The 25,109-nt window shown below is 40.3% G+C and overlaps 1 protein-coding gene across 1 annotated transcript in view; it reads left to right on the forward strand.

The window, feature by feature from the left end:
* Positions 1-25,109, forward strand: part of LOC128526487 (cadherin-22) — a 366,248-nt gene that overhangs the window by 177,553 nt on the left and 163,586 nt on the right. Inside the window, exon 5 of the mRNA XM_053498379.1 lies at positions 18,879-19,046. Within this exon, the coding sequence (XP_053354354.1) occupies positions 18,879-19,046 (168 nt within the window). The remainder of the gene's footprint in view (positions 1-18,878; positions 19,047-25,109) is intronic.

Consider the following 25,109-nt stretch of genomic DNA (forward strand, 5'->3'; position numbering starts at 1 on the left):
GTAATATCTACCTGAAGTGGCATCCTACCCTGAGACTCTACTGTATCAGTATTGTAAAGTGAGTGTTTGTTACCTTGGGTAGGCTGTTCCATTAAGGTGCTTGACATTATGGGTTTGGCACTCACAGGCATGCTTAAGTGGTTGCTCGGAGGTGTGATGGCAGTTCGAGGTATTCCGTTGCCGAACTGTGGTCGTAGTGGTCATTGTGTTCCGGTTCGGGGGAGCATGCACCACTCGTTTCAATGACCACGCTCCGTCTCGCAGGATGTTGAGAGCATGTGAGGATTTAGGAAGAGGTGACAAACATTTTAAATTAGAAATAAAGTTTTTTTAAGTTATTGGTTGGACATAAAGTTACTGGTTGCATTTTAAGCAAGTTTTGCATCCAAACCCAGTAATGTGTTAATAAATAAATAAGAAACTGCACAGGCAATTTACTGATATCCCCATTGTTGTGGTCTTTGCCAGTCTTAAAATAAAATCCCAAGTCCACTTTGTCTGGAACTGAGCAGGGCAGAGTAAAAATGCAGCTGATTCTACGAGACCAAGACCTTCAGAGAGTTGTCTCAGGACCATGACCAATTTCATGTACTACAGCAGTTATATATAAGTATACAGGGTCAACTTTTTAAAATATTCCTTTATATAAGGGCCAGGGGTAGCTCAGTGGTTAAGGCATTGGACTACGATTCGAAAGATCCCAGGTTCAAACCCCACAACCACCAAGTTGCCACTGTTGGGCCCTTGAGCAAGGCTCTTAACCCTCAACTGCTCAGATGTGTAATGAGATTAAAATGTAAGTCGGTCTGGATAAGAGCGTCTGCCAAATGCCTAACTAACTAATGTTGTTTTTTACGGTCCTGGTACAAATTTAGTTCAGCATCGGCCATTGCAAGCGCCGTTTCCATTTCCAGCCTTTCCTTTTGTGCTTTTATTTGTGCTTGTTTAGCCTTTAATTGTGCTTTCGATTGCTCTTCCTCAACCTTTAATTGTGCTTCCTCCAGTTCCAGCGCCTGCCAATCTCTCAAGGTTGCTGCTTTAGCCAGCAAAGCTGCTCTGTTGGCTTCTGCCTTTGTTAGTCGAGCTTCGGATGCTGTAGACGTTAAGGACTTCTTGGATGCCAGTGACGTTACGCTTCCGTGCCTTTTAGGGGCGGGCGTCTTGACACCGTGGTTTGGCGAAACTCCATCGTCAACTGTTTGGGGCAACTTAAAGCGATTACTAGTTTCTAGGGTGATACCAGTGGTGCTGCTCGGTTTCACGCTCTTCATCCTTTGCGCACGATCGCACTTTTACATTGCTTTCAATAAAGTCATTTAGCAGCCCTTCGTATTCGCGGCGCTTGGCTTTAACATCATGCAAATTACAAGCATTGTCCATAAGCACCTCTAGTTCATTGTATAATACAGTCAACCTACTCCACTTGCTTCTCTGGCGTACTTCAGTTTGTGAAGCTTGTTTGGAGAATCGTTTTCGTCGAGCACCATCACCTGCTCAGATTCGACGATAGCGACGTTGTCCTCGCCGTGTGACATGGTGAGGTTTAAAGCAGGCAAGCCCTCTTGTTGCTTTCGGTTTCGGTTGCTCGTTGGCAGTCGATGCGCGTTTTTAAAATCGCATGTATCGTGTACTTCGGGAATTTAAATAAATGTGTTGTGCTTCACTGAATATCCGCAATGGCGCATGGAATGACTTTATCTTAAAGCCGGACCAAGTACTGAACAACAAAGAACTGTGTATAATTACGTAGCCTTAAACAATATTGTTTCCAATGCTGAAGCAAACATGAATTTTATTTAGCTTTACAACAGATCTTTCATGATGAATGTGTGTATATGTGCTTCATATTATTTTCATAATGATGAAATGAGATGCCCAAATTCATGCTTTAAAATTCTTAATAAGTTTCTTATATATTTTTGTAATGTTTTAACAGGGACAAAACAGTGAAAGACATGGCAATGTCTCGGTTTAAATGGTGTTGAAATTTATTTAATTTCTTGATAGTAGGCCATCTGATAGTCTTAACTATGCGAATGTCCTGTTTCGTAAATATGCCAACATATCTTATTTAAAACGTAAAAATGTGTCGACATCATCAAAAAACATGAATGAACTATATATATTATATTATTAAGTAAATATTATTTTATGAACACGAACTTCTTCGGGCTTTTTATAATAATCATCATATTTGCTGTTTGTGTCCAGCATTTAATAATTATTTCATCCATTATTTAACCACGGCTGGAAATAATAGCTGGAATGAGATGTGATTGTGAATTCATGACTGAAATAAAGCTGTTCGTCTTTTGTAAAGAACTTTCACTTTACAAAAGGCAGCGTTTTTATCAAAAGGTTAATAAACGCCTGTTGTACAGTATATACAACGCGACAGCGTGCTCAGTTACTCCCTTCTCACTTTTCATGTAGGTCTGCTCTGACTTATTAATTACTTTTAAACCCCTCAAAAATGCATGTGTATACAGCTCAAAACCTCCATCAGTTATTAAAGATAGCATCTATTTTAAAAAATGCCCCAGTGATTTCGGAGCTTCAGGAAATCTCCCGGTGCTCTGCGCATAACAGCAGACCAATTCATGTCGGAAAGAATTTATAAACGGTTTCTAAACGTGGGCTATTGTTTTTTTACTTATAATATTTGTTCATTTAATTTAAATGAGGTTTGGGCTCAGAACTTTGATTCGGCATCATGATTCTCCTCTTTAATTTACTACATAGTTTTAATCAGCGCTCAGCTGCATGCATGGAGTTTTCCAGAGCGCACCGGCAGAAGTAGAGCGCACAGCAAGCAGACTGACTCTAACCATTTAAAAAAATGTTTGCGTTCATTTTCTGACGCGCTCAAGTTCACCAAAAACAATACAGAATAGCGCACCTTATTTGCTTTCAAACATTTACAAAATCACAAAGTTTTTTCGTTATTGTGAGTACGCTTAAATAAAAGTTAAGTCTTATAAAGGCTATGTAGTCTTATATAGTTTTATTATATAATTTTTGCACATTAATCATGAGTCCTCATCTGTTACATTTTTGAAGACAATAGTTTTTTTTTCAGCCTGTCACAGCGTGCGCTCAAATCAATATCGCTCCTCGCTCACTAGTTAGGCGGCCTCCCCTTCGGATATGCAAAGCAGCGGGGCTGCGGAATTAGGCACAAATGGTGAAGAAGAGCTCTCCTTGCTAATGATCCCGGGCTTCCAACCCGCGCTATAAAATACTCGGGGTTTGTTGGTTTACAGTGGATTTTACTATGCGGTGTGAGTGAGACACGCGCACAACAACACGAAAGTGCGGCATGCAAACGGGGCAAATGCAACGTGCCCCAGTGACTTTAAAGAAGAGCCAGCGCAAGCGGACGGAGGCAGGAGCTGCTGTCCGCAGATGGCCGTCGTACTCGTATTTTATAGCGCGGGGTGCAAGCCCGGGATTATTGGCTTGGATAGCTCACCAGCATGTCATGTGGGCATTATAAGATTTTTATTGAAAACTTCTAACTAAAAAGTGGCAGCTGGCACGCCTAAAAATAGATGCAATCCTCCTCTTTAGTGTCTCCTATTCCTATTAATCTTATTTTTCTTTTAGTGTCACTGCCAAAGTGTGAATCAGCTGTTCTCACCTATACATATTAACCCATACGTTCTTACCTAAAGTGTTTAGGTGAAATTCCAGTGTGACAAATATGCAAAGAAAAAAAAAATACGAAGGGGCAAATACTTTTTCATGGTACTTCACATGTAGTCAGATTGTTCCACTGGGCTGAAACTGTGGCAGGTGGAGTTATAGCACTTTTCAAATCACACTAACTATACACTGATATAAATAACTTTGAATGATGAATGCTTTTTAGCACCCTTGTGACTCAGTAAGACACAATGCAAAGAATATTTTCTAACAGCCTGTAAATGATATATTTTAGCATGAGAAATGAGAAAATGTCTCATTTTGCTGTCAAACTGTTAATAAGCCCTGAATAGGCGGCAAAGGGACAGAGCGATAATTAACGTTAATATGATCTCGGGCTTGCTCCACATTATAAAAGCAAAGCGCGGAGTTTAGTCCGAGATCAGGGAAGTACATGATGTGGTGGAAAATAGGCAGTGGCGGTTCTACACTGAATTGCTCCCCGGGCGAGACTCCCTCCCTCCGTAAGCGCCACTTCGAAACCAACCAAACCCCCTGTCTGACGTCTGCTCGGTTTTGTTAATTTGTTTTAAAACCCCCAATTCTGCGAATTCTCCCAGCAGCGAAACCGGTTTGATGACTTCACACCTGTTGTAAAGGTGAGATGGGGGATTACAGTAACTGTGGGTGCGCTTCACCTCGGAGCACGCTGTCGCGTTGTACTCAAAGAATAGACTAAAACAAAATCATGTTTGCTTTAGCATTGAAAACAATATTGTATTAGGCTAACTTTATTAAAGATTATACACTTTTGTATTTTTTGTCCACACATGGGCATTTTAAACTTTTTAGATATTGATCCTTTCTCGATGCAGCGAATTTTCTGAGCAAATTAATAATAATTTACATGAATGAAAAGCCGGAAGAAGAAAAAGGTTACGCGAAAATAAGAAAAAGCTTTAGAGGTAAATGCTGTGAAATGCTTCAAATGAACAGATTCTGCCTATAACAGGTCAGGGACAGTGAGGCTGGATCCAGCAGCGCACCACATCCCACATCATAATACATGCTGATGATGACCAACACGTCTCCCCGGATCTACCAGAGCCAAGTAAAAAGAATGGCAATCAAACAGAATAAAATTAGTAGCAGCATTAACTTGTGCTAGTAATTATAATGATGGTCAATATTAATTGAAATAATGTTTCTCAGCATTATTTTGTATTAATATTGACTAACATTATAATTAAAATAAGTAACTAGTTTACTAGCGTAAGCTACTGCTGCTACTGATTTTATCTCAGCTTACCTGTTCAGTTTTATTGCCATTCCTTTAAAAATATTGTCTTTATAGATTATATGCCTGTCTTGATGTTCTTTTTTTTTTTCGTTTCTTTGTTTTACTAGTATGACCCAATATATGTTCAGTAATACTTCAAGTAATATGTTTAAATAGCATTGATTTCTGGATTGTGTTATATTTTTATACTAGTGTTAAAAATGTATCTCCACATTGATGAGCCAATGTATTATGGTGTGGGCTGCTGTGGGCCAGGAAGTCCAGGGCCACTTTTTGGTCCCAGTCCGCCCCTGTAATAACGAATGGAGACAGCGCATTTAAAGCCCGGGGATTATGCGTTCCCCACTCAGTGACAGCCAATGAAATTGAAGCATTTTTGCCGCTTTCCACGTGGTGTGGTGTTGCTTAAATAATAGCATAAAATCGTCCAGACCCTGGTTCGAATCTGAGTGAAAATGTAATAAATGTGAATTCTTTGTTTTACACTTTTTGCTTATGATTATCATTAAATCATAGCAACTGTGAGGTGAGTGCTAATGTGTTTCACAGCTTAAGAAAAAAAAATTCTTAATTGCAAACATGCTAATAATGTAATGGCTATATCGTGGCATTTTGAGCACTGGCTGGAAAATCGAACCCAGGTCTTCCGCATGGCAGGCGAATCACCTACCACTGAGCCACCAGTACCCGTCTATGTTTAAAGCACATAAAAACAATTAAACAATACAGTTATAGGCTAACATATTATACATCTTTGTAGTCTTTTTGCACACACCCGCAGGTGCGTTACGATAATAATAATAATAATAATAATAATAATAACTTCGGAGAACTACTACTACTAATAATAATAATTCTGAATAAAAATGAAAAAATAAATACATATCAGTTTGAGCTTGACACGTTTATGAGCTCTGTCCCTTGCTGTCAATGGGCGCCTAAGAGACATAACATTTTTCGGCTTCAGTAGACACACAATACTTTAGACTGAAACACGACTGCCCCCTACAGGTAATGAAGGGCATTTTCACAGCTTGCCGCGCGCAGCCGCGGCAAGTCGTGGGATCCCTTTTCCGAAAACGTGCGTTTTTAAAGGCCAGATCTGTAGTTTCTTGCATAAATCCACTGTAGTCATGACAAGTCGCTTGCTGTGTTCTGTAGCTTCGATAGATTACAGTTACAACAACTCATTTTACTGTATTCTTTTAGCTTACTGTCTCACGGTCAAAAGCATGTGTTCTTCACACCTTTCTGTATCCTTCCGTGTCTTAACAACAACTGAACAACTAACGTGCGTGATAGACATGCAGCTACATAACTGTAAGATGATGTCACAGAACAACTCATGAAATGATGTCACAATACAAATTATGAGTATGATACGTAATGCTTAATGCTTAACTAATAGACTGAAATAAAATAAACACAACAACAAATTACAAGAATGAAATATGGCCCTTACACTAACTAATGTGAGTTTGTTTGGTTTTTTTTGCAAAAAAAAGACAGAACAAACAAAAAAAAGGCAAACTATCATTCAAACAAAAACAAAAAAGAAATATATAAAAATTAATAAATATTTACTAGAAAAATATAAGTCATCTCTGAGGATTTAAGATGAAATTTATGCTAATTAATTAATAAAATTGTAACTTTTCAAGTCATATTTGTGTGTGTGTGTGTGCGCGCGTGTGTGTGTGAGATGAATGACATTGTGTGGTAAAGATAGAGTGTGTTTTGCAAATGTCGTTACTAAATGTGTGCCATAAAATTTCTTTCATCTGTGGGGGCACAGAGCTCTCACCTCTTCTTGTTCATCATTGAGGGAAGCTGGGGGAGGCACAGTACGCATTCTATACAGTTATATGTATATTTTATTACCCCTTTATTTATTGTACAAACATAAAAATATCCAATCATAGTAAATCTCAGTATTATGAGAAATACAACCTCAGACGAACAACATAACATTTTTTTAAAAAAAAAGGGCAATACCAAGTACCCGTTTCTGCTTCGACTAGATTTAAGAAGGTAAATTGCAGCCAAGTGCTAATAATCATTCATTGATCATCAGCAAGTGTGCAGACCTCTCTGAAAGCAGACATTTAGGCAGTTTCCTGGTGTAGATTATATAGGTATGTTAACACAGTTCCAAGAGGGAAATTGTTATGTTTGAGTGGATTACGGTGTTGAAACCCAGAAAGAACAGGCAGGTTCAGTGTATTATGTATTAGCCCAGTGCAGACTTAGGTATTATTAGTGTGGCAATGGACTGCAGAAGTAATTGTGCTACTGTACTACCCCGATTAGGGACAGCATACGATGTTCACATGCCAGCTGTTTGATTGTTATGAAACTCCCTGATGAGCTTAGGATCAAGTATGTGCTGGGCTGGGACAAGTGTCCTAGTCCGTACCCCTTCCATTCTGACAGGTATTGGGTAGCTTCGCAGATGTGTTGGGAGTCTAGAATGGAGAAGATTAATTTGCTAGCATGCTGCATAGAACATCGGTGAGGGGGTAGCCAAAATAGTACTCAATTGGTGACATGCCCAGTTCAAATGTTCAGGCAAGTGTCTCAGAGTTAGAAATCGCTCCTAAGTGGCCAAAAGTGATCCTACTTTTAGGAGTAGGAGTAAGATCAGCATTCTAAAGAGTTCTGGAGGTGTCCTAACTGGTTAGACAGAGTAAGGAAATGATGGCAGAGATCTGAGTGAAATAGAGATGTTTTAGTAACACTAAGTGACATAGAGCTCATACAGTAAAAGATATGTTTGGACAAAAACGAAATACATGTTTTGAACATTAAGTGTGGTACAGATGGTACTCAAGCGGTATTCTAGTTTTAACGCCGCGCCTCATGGTCGCAGCATTTCTGTTTGTGCGTTTGCTAGCTTTTACCGCTGAGTGGCGCTTTATAACTATAGATTAAACTTACTGATGCCTGACGCCTCAGGCATCAGTTCGTTTTCTCAAGGATAAATGCGCCGCAGCTCCTTTAGAGCTGCACGTAGTAGCGGATAAAATCAAGTGAAACATTGTAGTTAAACAAATATATAATCAAATTTATAATTTAAATTAGATTAAATCTTATTAGGATCGAATTTAAGCAAAGTAAACGTTAACACGGTGAACCTTTAGATTTTATCATGTGTAAGTAGAAAAGCTATGCGCGTGTAGGGTATGCATCATCTTATATTTTGTGTTCTTTAAATGTTTAGTAGATTTATTGCCTGAAATTAATATAAATTACAATTTAAACATTAAAATAATTTACAATCACAGTACTAAAATTACAGTACATATTTAAAATTTAAATTAAACATAGTGTTTATTTGCATGGAATTTAGGCAAAGTAGGTGTTAACACAGTGAGCCTTTATATTTTATCATGTGTAACACTCTTGTAGCCAGAAAACTCTGGGTGTGCATCAGAAAAAGTGGGTAAGCCACAAGTGTTACCGATCGGTGAACTTGAGCGCCCCAGAAAATTAACCGAACCTCTGTGTCTGCTTGCCTCACAGAGGTGAAAAATATATACTTATAGAAAGCGGAATGTCTGCTTTTATATGAACTAATGGAAAACAAATGGCAGATTAAAACGTGAATTATTGGCGCACCCACTGCTGCGGAGGTGACAAGATGACATTATCACCTTCATAGCCCCCTCACTTCACTTTCTTAGCTTCACCCCGGTTACAATGGCGAATTCAGAAAAAGGCTCGCCCGCAAGAGGCTGTGCGTGGTCCACTACACAGCAAAAATATGTTATTATATTATGACTGAAATAAAGCGGCTCACATAGGCATGCATTTCGCACAGCGCTTATTTAGTTTGTGTTTGTTGTATTTCTGGGGATGAATCTTGGCCACGTTTATCTGCCTTTTGATCAAAACTCCACAAAGTGAAAGGGCGCAAACGCAAACATTTTACATTCACTTAAAGGCTTATTCACAATCACATTTCAGCCATTCACAGTTATGCATTGTGCTGTGTTATTGTTTGTAATCAGAGTTTGTTATAAATGAAATGTAACTGCTGTTTTTGGTACACGCTTTTCATTTCATTTTCATTTTGCTGCCAATATGAGCCGATACGAGCAGCTTTGTTTTAGTCATAATATTCATTGATCATAAAGATGGCAACACTGCATTTTTAAAAAATGAGCAGCTTTATTTTAGCCATCCGTGGTCAAATATTTATTTAATGTTGGACGCAAACAGAAAAAAAAGCATGATTATTATTTTTATAGTTATTATTATCATGCTTTTTTGCTGATTGTGTTCAGCGTTAAATGATTATTTAAAACTAAAGCGCTTCGTGTGGATTCATGCCACGAGTCATTTTATCATACAAAGAATATAATGTTGTGCTCGGACCTTCTGTGAATTCCAAAATTGACATTGTTACCGTTTTTTAATCACTGGAATGGAAGAGACGGAAAGTTTCCTCATCATAACATGCCAAATTTTTTTTAAACTTTTAATCTTAAAGACTTCTATGTCCTACTCTGAGCTAGGAATATTTTAAGACCTAAATTTTAAGTACATGTCCTAGGAGTAATGCTCAACCCAGCTAAAATGTTTGTGGTATTTGTAAAAGTTACCGTAATTTCCGGACTATAACCCGCACCTGGCTATAAGCCGCACCTAGTACATATTTTAAAGGAAAAACCATATTGTACATACATAAACCGCACCTGACTATAAGCCGCCTGTGCCCACATTGAAACATGGGATATTTACAAAGAAAGACGGTACACAAAAAGAGTTTTCAATGTTTTAATAACATAACTTAACTTAGCTTTTCTTTCCAAACAGTGCCTGTGACACGGAAGTAACACAGCGCTAACAGGGCTTTCAGACGTTTCCAGCGTCTCACCATCGACTCATCTATGCGAAATTTACGTGCTGCAGCTCTGTTTTCTTCTTTATCGGCCAGCTTGATTACTTTTAACTTGAAAGCTGCGTCATATGCTTTTCTTTTTGCATTTTCCATGATGAGGGTAGGCTTATGCTAATTTTATTCATGTACAAAGCGCGCGAAGTTACCGTACGTTAAATTTCTTCTTCTATGGTGTTTATTAGCGGTTGTGACTTGCGTCTTCCTCGACAACACATGTCTCACTCTTACTTTTCTGCTCGAGCGCCCCTGGCGGCCGTTAGAAAAAATGCATACATTAGCCGCATCTCTGCATAGGCCGCAGGGTTGAAATTGTGTAACAAAAGTCGCGGCTTATAGTCCGGAAAGTACGGTACCTGTAACATTACAGGGATTGTTGTTGGACACGAATGCCTGAGGGGGGACTGGAAGGGGAGTGACGGGCTACGGTGGACTGTTAAGTTAAATAAAAAGTTATTGTGAGTTACCAAAGAGTGTTAATCTTCATTTATTGGTAAGAACACGACATGGTGTCAGAAGTGCCGTAAAAACCACGTCGGAACAGAGAAAAGGAGTCAAAAAAAGAAAAAGAGAGAGAGAGAGGATACTGTTTTGCGATTTAATGTCCGACAGGGGAGACGAGCTAAGTGAGGAAGTAGTTAGCAGAATGGCTAGCACACCCAGCGCTACGTTTAATATTCAGCCAAAAGTTTTGGGACAAAGTCGCACAACTATCATATTAGGCATTCAAAAAGTTCCCAGTGCGATAAATGTGGTGGTACGCCTCACCCAAAGCATGAGTGTCCAGCTAAAGATGCACAGTGTCATTCCTGTGGAAAAAAAGGACATTACCAGCGTGTATGTTTCACAGGCAAAGCTGTATTTGGCATAGAGGAGGAAGAAAACACTTTCTTTCTTGGCTCTGTGACATCAAATGCTGATGCATGGACAGTGGACATATGTGTAATGAAAAAAAAACACGTTTAAACTGGACACTGGTGCGGATGCCTTTTTTGTGGTATGGAGCAACCTGTTCTTCAGAATCCAGAGAAACCTTTGTTTGGACCTGGACGCATTCCTCTGGAAGTGGCAGGGTTTACTAGACTAAAACTGACTATAGGAACCAAACAGAGCATGGAAAAGGTGTATGTAGTTAGGAAATTGAGCACACCACTGCTTGGGTTGCCAGCCATTGTAGCACTTGGGTTGCTCATCCGCGTGGATGCTATAAACATGGAGACTATTAAGTCACACTTCCCCAAGCTATGTAGCGGCCTAGGAGAGGTGCAACAGCCGTACACAATTAAGCTCAAACCAGGTGCTGTGCTGTTCTCTCTAAAAACTCCCAGAAGGATTCCGTTGCCATTACTGGGAAAAGTCAAAGAGGAGCTTCAGTGCATGGAGAAGCTAGGTGTTATTAGGCGTGTCGAGGAGCTGACTGACTGGTGTGCTGGCATAGTGGTTGTGCCCAAAAAAGATGGTAAAGTTCGTTTATGTGTGGAGTTGACCGGCCTAAATGTATATGTGTGTCGTGAGAAATATATCCGCCCTGACCCGAAAAAGACTGAAGCTGTAATGAACATGGATGTGCCCACAAATGTGAGTGAGCTAAGGAGTTTTCTGGGGATGGTTAACCAGTTAGGAAAGTTTATCTCACAGTTGGCGGAGAAAGATAAGCCACTTCGTGACCTCCTCTCCAAGAAAAATTGCTGGGTTTGGATGTTGAACAGGCTACTGCATTTCAAACACTTAAGTCTGCACTATCATCACCTCCGGTTCTGGCCATATATGACCCAAACAGTGACATTAAGGTAGCAAAGATAGCAAAGACATGCACAGGTGGAAAAAGAAGATCTGGGTCTCACATGGGCCTGCGAGAGGTTCAAGGATTTCCTCTTGGGGAAACATTTCTGTCTGGAGATGGACCATAAACCTCTCATCAGCCTACTTGGAGCACAGGCATTAGATCTTCTGCCGCCGAGAATCCAACGTTTTAGGATGCGATTAATGCGCTACTCATATTCCATTCAACATGTTCCTGGAAAGTCATTGTGGACCGCAGACACACTGTCACGCTCACCAGTAACATCAAGCATGTCCTCAGAGGAGCTAGAATTAATGGAGAGCACCAACATCTATGTTGACTGCATAATCGACGGTATACCCGCAAGTCCCACATACTTGGACAAATTGAGAGAGCAGTTGAAGGCCGATAGTGTCTGTTCATGACGCTGTGTATGGAAGGATGGCCAGCACATGCAAGACAAGAGTCAGTGCTAAAAAGTTACTGGTCAGAACGAGCCACACTCACCGTGAAACATGGGTTACTGCTGAAAGATACAAGGCTTGTAATACCTTCCGCAATGAGAAATGACGTGCTCGCCAAGTTACATGACGAACACCAAGGGGTGGTGAAATGTAAAGAGCGTGCGCGTCAGTCTGTGTGGTGGCCGGGGCTTAGTCAGCAAGTAAATTAAATGGTGCTTAATTGTAGGACTTGTATAGGTGAGCGGCAAAATCACAAAAAGCCTTTGATATCATCAAAATGCCCTGATTGGGGAGGAAAGTCTATCTGCTTGTCATTGACTTATTCAAGGTATGTCGAAATTGCAAACGTGGCTCACACCAAATCCATTGACATAATTAACCACCTGAAGTGAATTTTCGCACGTCATGGAATTCCTGAAGTTTTGATGTCTGATATTGGCCTGCAGTTCTCTGGGCAAGCTTTTGTTTCCTTTGCGAACTCATATGGGTTTAAACATGTCACTAGCAGCCCAAAGTTTCCCCAAAGCAATGGAGAGGCGGAGCGTGCGGTACAGACAGTCAAAAACCTCTGGAAGAAGGCAGCAGACCCATACTTGGCTCTACTCGCTTATAGAGCTACACCTCTTCAAAATGGTTACAGCCTAGCTCAGCTCCTCATGGGGCGACGTCTTCGCACTACAGTGACAGTACTTCCATTTCGTCTGGATCCATCACTACCTGACCATGCGGTCTTATTCCAGAAGGAAAAGGAGAAGAGGATGTCAGATGCTACAAATTACAACAGGCGTCATCGCGTTTTGACTCTTGATGGTCTGTCACCAGGCGATCAGGTATGGGTGACCGACGAAAAATCATCTGGGACTGTGCTCCAAAAACACTCTACGCTAAGGTCTTACTGGGTGGATTTACCCCAAGGTGTGCTCAGATGCAATCGTCAGCACCTAATACCTTTGCATACTTCACCACAGCAAGAGACATCAGAGCCAGCTCCTGAACAGGCTCCTATGCCATCTCCCGACAGTGTTACCTACGAAGACTTCCCCTCTTAGAACTAGGTATGGCAGAGCAGTTGTTAAACCCAAAAGACTCAACCTGAAGCTAAAAAAAAAAAAAGTAATGTGTTTTGTTCAAGGGTTTGGACATTGTTTTATGAAAGAAAATATGTGCTGTATATAGTTATGATGCTGTATATAGCTATGAGAAAGATTCCTGAACATTTTATGTAAACCTGTGCAAAAACCTGTGCAAATAGGAATACAGTATGGGAAAAAATGTTCCTAAGATTGTGTATAATTGAAGTGTTATAGAAATATTGTTCCATTGTTCTTTCTTATAAAGAAATTAGATAGGAACAGACCTTTCATTATGGAGGCAGAATAATCCTCCAAGGTCTGGTGAGACAAAGGTAGTCTAGTGTTAATCTTCTTTTATTGGTAAGACCACGACAATGTTGTGGTGGGAACTTAACAGAGCTGTGCACAAGCTAATGTGGGGTACTTTATTATTGCCCACATTTTTCTCTTTTTGACCCCATTTTTGTTAAATAAATAGTGGTATAGTAAAAAAAAAGGTATATGTTGTTGTTCATCTCAGGTTGTATTTGCCTATTTGATTGTTCATTCGTAAATTTGTTCATCTTTTGTATCCTGTACAGGATTGCAGTGGGCCTAGAGCCTAAACCAGGAAATTTTCAAGTTCAAGTTCAAGTAGGCTTTATTGTCATTTCAACCATATACAGTTAGTACACAGTGAAACGAAACAGCGTTCCTCCAGGACCAAGGTACTACATGCAACATAAATTTACAACAGAAACACTAAACTAGCTAACCAAGAGGCCTAGTTAGCAGGCTAGCAGAGACAGGACAGAAAGACCTAACATAAAAAACATAAATTAACAAAAACTAACTAGCTAAGTATAACTACAGGTTTTATAGACAACATAAAGTGCACGTGCAAATGTGCAAACAAGAGCAACAACAAAGTGACAGTGCGACAACCACGACATAACAGAACATAAAATTTGGTGTTTAGGTAGTGGGGAAACATAAACATTACTTAACACAGCAGCAAGAATTGAGGAATTAGTGCAAAAGGTAGTCTAGTAATTAACATTGTGCAGAAGAGATAGTGTGTCTGCACTTCTGTTGATTAGTCAGTCCAGTCCCAATATTTTGAATTAGTTGAGTTAAGCTGAGTGATAATGTTTGTGTGTGTGTGTGTGTGTATCAGTTCAGTCCCTTTTTGTTGAGGAGACGGATGGCTTGTGGAAAAAAGCTGTTGCACAGTCTGGATGTGTGTGCCCAAATGCTTCTGTACCTTTTTCCAGATGGCAGGAGTGTGAAGTGTGCGTGAGAGGGGTGTGTCCGATCAGCCACAATGCTGGTGGCTTTGCGGATGCAGCGTGTGGTGTAGATGTCATCAATAGAGGGGAGAGACCCCGATAATCTTCTCCGCTGTCCTCACTATCCGTTGTAGGGTCTTGCGGTCCGATATGGCACAATTCCCAAACCAGACAGTGATGCAGCCGCTCAGGATGCTCTCGATAGTTCCTCTATAAAAGGTGGTCAGGATTGGTGGTGAAAGCTGGGCCTTCCTCAGTCTTCTCAGAAAGAAGAGACGCTGTTGGGCTTTCTTGTGTAGGGAGCTGGTGTTGAGGGTCCAGCTGAGGTCCTTCTCTAGGTGGACACCCAGCAATTTGGTGCTTTCGACGATTTCCACAGAGGAGTCGTTGATGCTCAGTGGAGAATGGTCGCCTCGTGTCCTTTACACCAGTCCGTTAGCCTCTGTACTTCATCTCTGTACGCTGACTTGTCGTTCTTGCTAATGAGACCCACCACGGTCGAGTCATCAGCGAACTTAATGATGTGTTGCTACACAGTCATGAGTCAGCAGTGTGAACAGCAGGGGACTGAGCACACAGCCTTGTGTGTTGGGGATAAGATGTTAGATAAGATGATGGACGGGAGAGCCGGCCGGCTAGGGTTTGTTTTTAGCCTAGCACAGCCTCTGCCCGCTTGCCGCGCTTCCGCTTCCTCGCGCACCGCTTCCGATGACCCTTTCTCCGGCCTCCAGCGTCAGGCAACGCCTAGGCTTCGAGGCCTAGTTCACGCAGCAAGGTCGCGTAGCTTTTCCCGCAGCTCATCGTGGATGTCATTAACCGGGTTATTTAGGTTAAAAAGTGTCTGCCTGTTTTATGTACGGACACCAGTTGCGACGATATCCATACACAGAGTAAAATAAATGCGCTACACACAAAACGTAAACAACGTAGCACCATTTTGGCTCCGGTGCGGCCGCTGCGTGCTACTGCCGCGCCGCCATCTTGGATCCAATCCACAATTTGAGCACAATGCGGGGTACATGGTTGTATTCTATAACATCTTAGAAATAAAAACATTGAAACACACACACACACACACACACTACAGCCAATTTGGGAACTTCAATTAGCCTAACCTGCATATTTTTTGGACTGTGGGAGAAAACCCACTAATCATGGGGAGAACATGCAAACTCCATGCACATAAACCCTAGGCGGAATCGAACCCTCAACCCTGGGAGGTGCAAGGCCACATTGATAACCACTATGCTGTGCTCCAACTGCTATAATCAGATGATTTTTTTATTATTCTTTTTTTTTTTTTTTTACACAAAGAGTGTGTCATGTATACACTGGGTAGGAGCAAAGTAACTTTAGATTTATTAAAAACTTCTGTGAAAGAATCAGTCTCATGCATCAAACAAGGTGATTTTTTTCTCTCATCCATTCCATTTAATGCACAAACATCTTTGCTTACATAATATATACACCTCATACATGATATTTCTACATTCAAGGAGCTGATTTTCTTATTTGACCCAGATGAAATGTCTTCACCTTATTATTCAGTAACAAAACATTTTGTTTCCATTCTATTTTCTGCTTTGTCTTCCTACAATGCAACAGGCAGGTTTTAAAGCGTCTACAGTCTATGTGGCACAATTAATACATAGATCAGAATTAAAATGTAATTTTTCCATTACAAAAACAAGTACTAACACATGATTGTGCATCACCTACCAAACTGGCATAAGTTGATATTGTAGCGTTTTTACGCCGGGAAGAATGCTGGAGAGACGAGTGAGCTTAATTGCTACCCAATGCAATGGCTAGGAGTACTTTATTTAGCACATAGCGGGTATGGCATGAGCAGCACCTTCACTCAGGAGCCTACATCCAATTCAGCGTCAGCCTGAACTGGAGCACATTTCACACGTCACACACCCCCTCACACATAACAGGGCCGAAGCCTTTCCCCATCACGGTGAACACACCGACGTTCCCGCAAGGCATGCTGGTCGTCAGCCGCCGCCCCGCCCACGCCACACTGCCCCCACCCGAGCTGTGACCGTCCCTGGTCACCACGACGAACTTTGCCTCGGAGGCGTGGAGGCGGTCGGCGCCGGCAGTGGGAACGCCGGCGTCCCCCGGCACGTGAGGGATGAACGCGAATGTAGTCCTGAGGCGGTCCGGCCTCCACAAAGTTCGATGATTCCCCGGCGTGCGGCTGGCAAGGCGCAAGACGGTCCCGGTGGAGCAAAACTCGTGCCCGCCCTGCCAACCGCACCCGGTAGATGACATCGGAGAGCCGAGCTGGCTGTGAGTGTCCACGCCCATTCGCCCCATAGGTGCCCCCACCCAAAAGTCTTGCAGCAGGGCCCGCGAGCGCTGGGTGGGGCCCTTCTGCCTGGCGATGAGCGGTTCACAGTTCCACAACCTGTGGGAAACAGTGGAGCCGGTGTCCACGAGCGCCCGCAGTAAGACGCCGTCCAGCACACAGTCGATGTAAAGCCCCGCGGGGCTCCCCAAACGTCCACCCGGCGCTGGTTTAGCGGCTGCTGGTGTACGCTGTCCCTCAGGCCTGAGAACGTTGAAGCGGTAGTCCGGCTGTCCCTCAGGCCTGAGCACGTTGCAGCGGTAGTCCGGCGGTCCCCGGCCTCGGCGTCGTCGCGGAATCTCGGAAGCGGTGTCGAGGGCTAGCCGCGACGGGTAGCCCTGTCCCCGGCTAGGTTCACCTACCGAGCGCCACTGAGCTGCGGGCGGTCGCTCGGCTCTTTCGCCGTGATGTGCCGCCATTATGGGCTCAGCGCGCTCGACCTCGCACAGCGCCTCCTTACGGTCACCCGCGCCGTCGCCTCGCCGCGAAACGTCGGAAAACCGCTCGTTGCCTAGCCGCGACGGGTAGCCCTGTCCACGGCTAGGTTCACCTACCGAGCGCCACTGAGCTGCGGGCGGTCGCTCGGCTCTTTCGCCGTGATGTAGCGCCGATATGGCCTCAGTGCGCTCGGCCTCGCGCAGCGGCAGGTCCCTTTGCCGGCTAACGGCGCACGGAGCTGTATCTTGCTCCAGCGCTTGCTCAGCGCCAGTCTCCACCCCGAGATCCAGGGCCGGGATTTTCCTCTTGCCGCTCCGCGTTGGTTGACGTGGTGTGCTCGCGCTAGCTCCATCAAGAAAGCGCTTCTTCTGCGCGAGTAGTCGCTCCGCTACTCGGCGGCCCGCCTGGATTTTCAGAAGGTCCTCCTTTGTGCGCTCGAACCCGTTATTCTCCATCCCACTTCTGACACCAATGTAGCGTTTTTACGCCGGGAAGAATGCTGGAGAGACGACTGAGCTTATTTGCTACCCAATGCAATGGCTGGGAGTACTTTATTTAGCACACAGCGGGTATGGCATGAGCAGCACCTTCACTCAGGAGCCTACATCCAATTCAGCGTCAGCCTGAACTGGAGCACATTTCACACGCCAGACACGTCACACTAACCCAAACACCTTTCCCCATCACGGTGAACACACCGACGTTCCCGCAAGGCATGCTGGTCGTCAGCCGCCGCCCCGCCCACGCCACAATATGTTGGAATGTTAGGAAGGTAATTGTAAAGGTATCTTTCAATTTTAGGAGTCACCATAGCTCTGTGTCTTTCAGGATGAGCATCCTCCTATACCACTTAATGTCTCTCTAGGCTAGGTTGATTTCTGTCCACACTACAAGGTAGAGATATTTCTAAGATGCTATAAAGTACAACCATGGGACATTGTACCATATAGGGGGTGATGAAAACCACAGCAAATTTCCATTCTTCATGAAGAATGTAAATTTGTGGTTTGAATTATATTCAGTCTGTCCCTTTATTTCAGACATGTTCTCTCCAACTTCTTTGGTGTCATCTAGACCACCATTGTCATGAAAGTTCTTATAAAATACAATGAAACTAGTTATTATTAAGGTCAGTTAATATTGTTAACAATCTCAAATGAAAGAAACCATTTTTGATAAAGTATAGTGATGCAGTCAAATTTGAAATATGTGTTGAAATATCAGTTGCAGTTATTTGTTTCCCATTTCATACTATGTCTTCATTATTTATGGCTTCTTAACTAATTAAATAAATAATAATAGTTGTTTGTTTGTTTGTTTGTTTAAACAAAACAAATATACTAAAGGGGCAATGCAGTATGGTCCCAATTGTAAAGTCTTTGCTTTTCCAAGTGCTTGTGCTCAGCGGTTATGTCAACTAAGTTAGTTAGTTTGAAACAATAACAGTATTGTAGAAAAATGACATTTTATCTTTACTTTTACTGCCATGTTTTATTTATTTATGACTCTAATGTGAACTAATATTTTACAATATGTCAGCTTAATATTTGATACAAACTTATCTTAATGTTGAAGATTTCCACCATTTCCATTTCTACACCTGCCTAAAGTGACCCTTCCATCTTTCTTTTCTCTCTCACTCTCTTCACAGGAGTGATTCGGACAGCCATAGCCGATCTCGATAGAGAGACACAGGACCGTTATGAGCTTGTTGTCAAGGCAACAGACATGGCAGGCCAAATGGGTGGTCTCTCTGGCTCCACCACGGTGACCATAGTGATCACGGATGTTAATGACAACCCTCCACGTTTCCCTCAGAGTGAGTGCTCATTAAGTATGCCTTAAACCAGACATGTCATTATCAATGGCCTTTCCATGGCTCTTCTTCCTCTAAACAAAAAGCTTCCAGTGGAATATGAAAACAATTTGCCAGTCAAAATATCAATAGGGCTTTGGTCATACAGTATTACCAAAGGCAAAATAGGTTTATAAACTCAAGGTATAAACCTATACAAAGAAATTAAATTATAGCTAATTGTTTAATTGCTAACTCATTAAAACTTGATGATGGCATATTTCATTAAAAAAAGTAATTTTCCTGATATAGTAATTGGCTGAATGGCAAATTTATAAACATAATTTCAATGCATTAAGTCATTAGGAAGCAAAAATTAATTTAACTTCTGTATATTAATGACTTTCAGTGTAGAAAACACTGGGTAGGTACCTTCAAATAGGGTAATTATATACATGTTTTTATTATAGACTACACCCTACAGTATATGTTTTGATATTAAATTTTTTAATGTAATATGAAATTTGTTATTATTATTATTATTATTATTATTTTGTAATATGGCATAGTGAATTGCAGATTTCTGTCCCATCACTGTCAATATTTGTCACATTACTGCTTGTCTGTTAGCATTTATTCTGGGCCCATATTAACTAAGCATTACTTGTTGAAAGCGGACTCAAAGTTCATTTTGGACTGAAAATAGTCCTACCTCAGAGTAGAACATAAAAGTTATTTATAAAGTCTCCTATTCTTATTTTCGGCGAGGAGTAGGACTGCGCCAACAAAAGCATGTGAAGGCACTTTTTTTACGATACTAAGAGCTGCAAAGTAGGCTGCACAATATAGTGGGTGTTGTACTTTTTACAGGTTTTTGGAGTTTTAAGCAGTTGAGAAGGTAGTAAAATGTCAAGAAAATTATTAAATAAAAATTCTGCCCTACTCTTAAGATAAAAAGTGAGTGGTGGGCGATTTGTGAATGCACCAATGCCACCTGTCAATTTGCCGCACATAACCCCAAGGATTGTGAAACAAGGGGGTATGTCATGCTAATTAAGTAAGGAAGTACTGCTTATAACAAAGAAATCTAAAATGAACAGTTGTATTAACTATAAATTATTTAATATAAGTTTATAAAATGTATATATACATACACTTATTTTAATGTGTGTGCCGTGGATAATACCCACAACTTCATGAATGCAGTTTGTTTTTTGTTGATTTCACCCTACGTGGAGGGGAATTGTATGTATTGAATTGTATCTGCGCATGATCTGCGTGCTGTAAGAGCAGAGGTTAATTAATTATTTCTGAAACTGTCAGCACAGGTGATGTTACAAAAAACAAAAGTATTTTTGTCCAAACATATCTTTTATGAGCCCTTTAATTAATCAAAGTCTTTCCTTTTCGCGTGATTTCCTTATTACCCCTAACTAGTCAGGACACCTCTGGAGCACTCCTGCATTTTGGTAGAGATACAGTAGAAGTAATTTACTATTTTAAGAATCTTGATAAATAACTCTAATTTCTACTCCTGGAAATGAAAATTTTTGCCACTTAGGAGCGATTTCCTACTGTAGACACTTATAGGTAAATATAGGTCCTGGACTCTATTCCCCACAATGCATAGCAGGCTACAGGCTTGACTACCACAAACTACAACTCCTACAGTACACGTTTTCCTTTACCTGATTACACACCTGTTGTCAAATACCTTAGTCCCTTTATATACTGTACACTCTGCAACTCATCCCCTGCTCTAGCACTTAACAAGCCTTCTGTAATGTGTATATTGTTGTGGTTTTTATGTTTAACTGTAATTCTTGCTGTTGCCTCTGATATCCTGATTGCTTGTTGCTTGATCTTTTGAAGGTGTTGACCTTGGCCCCTGCCTGCTGATTTGTGTTAGTTTGTTCTGTTTTTATTAAATGCTAATCTCCATGTGCATCCTGCATATGCTCCCAGTTTTCGACAATATTCAGTTTTAGGAAATTCAGGAAATACCTGAAGTCATGATAATTTACTATATGTAAACTCTATTTACATTAAATACATTATATAAAACTTTTTTAACTTTAAAATAAAATTCAATTATAACATGTATTTTCAGGTTAGGGACCTACTTCGAGCAGTAAAATCCTCTGTGAATAACTAAGATTTAAAACTAAGAATTATAGATGAACATGCCTATTTTTCAGAGTTTCTTCTAAATTTGTATGTTAGAAACAGGTTTCTTGTGTTATTTTAGCTCAAGCTGTCTAATCTATTTATTGCATTTAGCTAGGAATTGGTTGTTAACATATTTTTTCCAAACAAAGCAATTATAAACACAAACTTTATTTAAGTACACTGTAGTTTTATATATATATATATATATATATATATATATATATATTAGCGTAAGTACCAATCGTTGATGGGAATTTTTATTTTTTTTAAATACTTAAAAGATAAAAGATAAAAATAAGTTGATCAGCTTAATTGTAAATCAGTGATATTAGTATTATTATTTATTATTTCAGGTTGAAGTTCACATAAATGTCTGCCTGTCTTTTTTCTTATGGTAAAACTTTTAACCTAACCTATTGATACAAAGAAATCAAATTTTGTAAGGTTGAGTCTTGTTAACACTAAGTTGTACTTCTTTCATCATCAGCCAAATACACTCCCTGTTCAGTAATCAGAGAATAAATCACACATGAGAAATCCATAAAGATCAAGTCTTGTCTTAAAACAATAGGGTCTGAAATTTCACTTACAGTATACCACATTTAGGACTGCTCTTATTTCAGCTGTAAAAATATAAGTAATCCCCCCCCCAAAAAAATTAAAATAGCTTTTCTAAATAATATCTATTGATGCAGGTGTTGTTGCATGTTGCCCTGGGCAAATACCTTATTAGTAGCTTAATTTAAAGTAGATTTTACCATTATCATAACATTGCTTTAGTCAAAATTTTGCTTCCACTTATGGTGCAGGTTAAACGGGCAGATATCTAAGTACTGTCAAAGTTTTATTAAATTCTGTCCAGTCAATTTTGCATGATTCTTTGACAAATGCCGACTGGACACACAGACAGATAATTTTCTGACACTCTTTTTGGTCCTCCAGTATATAAAATGCAAAGATATCATTAAAAGCGCAAGTTCTGACCAAATACAGACAAAAACTTTTCTTTTATTTATACGGATGAATTTTTCAGGACCCAAACAGATTTGCTATTATTATTATTATTCATATTATTATTATTATTATTATTAAGACATCTAATTCAGACTAGATGTGTGCATTTTAATGATCCCATAGATGACATAAAAAGGGTAATCTATGATAATATAAGTGGTCTTCGTAAATTGACTTTAGGTGTTTGTTTTTGTTTTTTTTTGATGATGCTGATTCACCTTAATTCAATATATATATATATACACACACACACACACACAGTCAGTTGTGATTACTCTGAAAGTGAGACCAATTATAAAATTTATAAATATTGTTTTCAGGGCCTTAATGGTAGGATCTATATTTATATATATGGTCCAAAATGCTGTCTGGTTTAAATCTAAAAAACATTTAATATATTTTGCATATACTATATGGGGCACTGAACAGATACAAATATGCTATATAGTAGGGACACATTGTATATTGCATTACACAGTGTGTCAGGCGTTTTTTGCTATTAGGTATACAGGTTTCTACCAGGTACTAGGTTCTTGGGTAATGGTGGTATTGTGTTTAATGACATCACAAACACACCTCTTTGTCTGTCCTAAAATGTGGCAGCTTGAAATAGTAAGGTCCATGAATAATCAAATTGCTTACATATCACTGAGGAACTGGAGGGCAAGGCTTTGAATATTAGTAAAAGTCACTAAAAAGTAGGGCCTGAATGGCACTGTGGGCATGTGTGTTTTTTTGTGTAAATTAACAAAGAAATACAGAAGACTCAGTATAAGACATATATTAATGTGTATTTGGGCATTTTTCCCCTAATTATTTTTTTGTTTTTTCCCAATTTTCTTATCTTCCCTTTTCTCCACTAGTCATTATTATGTTAGATTTAGCTCAGTATAGTATGTGTGAGTCAAGCTTTCGGTCCAGTTTCTCTTTTTTATCTCAAGGGCTCTCTTGTTACATATTCATTTCCCTCTCAACCACAGTGGTGCCCCATTTAAAACAGTTCTTTCTGGCCATCTAATTGAGAATGCTTACTTTACTCTTCAGAGGGTTGAAGTAATGTTGCATGTTTTAATCTTGATAGAATATACACTCACTGGTCACTTTAACAGGAACACCTGTACACTTGCTCATGTATGAGTTATTTAATCAGCCAATGTTGTGGCAGTATAATGATTAAAATAATTAAGATACAGGTCAAGGGATTTCCTTAATTTATTTATGATTACACCATATTTTAGAATAGGGAAAAAGCATAATCTCTTTACCATTAATTTGTCTTGGACCACAGTTAATGTTCCCCCTAATGTTTTCGAGATAGACTGGTTTGAGTATTTCAGATACTGCTTATCTCCTGAAAATTTCATCAACACTAGAATGATGTATGGGAAAGAACTGTTGATATTGTAGGGTTTTTTTGTGCCTGTCCCTGTTTGACTTGGCTAATTCATTCTCTCATGTGGCTTATTAAAAGTAGCTTCAGTCTCTCTTACAGTTTAAGCTGTGGATAGTACATACATACATTGGATTATTTTATCTGAGTTAAAAATTGGTCAGTATAAAAGCTTTTTTTAAGCTTCCTCCTTTGTAGGTGATCTATGTACAACAGTCCAGCATTGTGCAATTGCAGATAGGTAGCCTGCCAAAATAGTCTTATGCCACATCAAAGAGCTCTAATTTGCATTAGTTAGATATAAATTTAAATCAGGGTAAAGAGTGTTGGGTTTAGTAGTGTATGTAGTATAGAGGTACTAGTACTCTCTCAGCCCTACTTAAAGTCGCTGACTTCAGTACTTCAGTGTTGACTAGGCTGCAGACATGTTTCTCAAACCTTCCTTCAAAGCTCTCTTCTAAAAAAAAAATAAAAAAAACAGACACAGACCTGCCAGTAACCTCATCTTCCCTCTAATTTTGTCTCGTCTCAAAACAGCAGTGGTAGGTGGGTTCTGGAACTGCCAGGCTTCTGTTTCCACTCAGCTTTAACTCCCTATCACCTCACTTAAACTTCTGCATTAACTGAAACCTGGATAAATATAAAATATCTACACTTCCATGCTTTTGCTCACACCCCACTAGAAACTGGCATATTTTCAATATTCCATCAAATTTCTACCTCTCCAGTTAACTTGGTCATCATTGTCATCTACTGCCATACTGGTCCCCTAGGTGACTCTCTAAACAAATGACCATTCTCTTTATTGTTTTTCCTACATTGAATAATTAAAAAAATGTATCAGCAGTTTGAAATTACAGTGGGATCCACCTCAAACAGCCACCTGGACAAATGGCAGGTCAGCGCACGTTCCAAGCACGGAATGTGATCCCCCCCCCCCTCCTCCCTCCGATGACGCAGTTAACCATGCCCCGCCCCATAAACACCCCCATGCACTTTTTAAAAAGATGGTTGCAATGCTGTAAAATCCTGTCAGGTGGAGCATAGACTGCTTCAGTTAACTGCAGTGTCCAGGCAGCCTTATACACTATGTTCAATATATAGGCAGTTCGTATATTGTCAACATAGTTTCATAAGTAGATGATGTGTTAAAAAAAAAGAATAATAAAACAGATTTTTTAAATCACTCAATACACAACCCACAATGCTTATGCTATTTTAAATGAATGAATGAATTAATTAATTAATAAAATGTCTCGGGTTACTTTGCTGTAACCCTGTTCCCTGAAAAAGCAGGAATGAGATGCTGCGTGAAAACGCTATGGAAACATCTTTCTGTGTTGCCGGTTGTGAAACATGTGTGTATCAAACACGGCAAATTTTGGCATATATAACCGAGGTCAGGTGACGTCATCTGATGAAGCGCACCTGCAGATTATAAATAGGAGGGAACTGGAAACATTCCTCAGATCAATTTCGTCTGAAAGGATGTCCAGTCACGCAAGCAGTGCGGT

This window comes from Clarias gariepinus, chromosome 6 (genome assembly GCF_024256425.1).
Source record: "Clarias gariepinus isolate MV-2021 ecotype Netherlands chromosome 6, CGAR_prim_01v2, whole genome shotgun sequence".
NCBI classification, from domain to species: Eukaryota; Metazoa; Chordata; class Actinopteri; order Siluriformes; family Clariidae; genus Clarias; species Clarias gariepinus.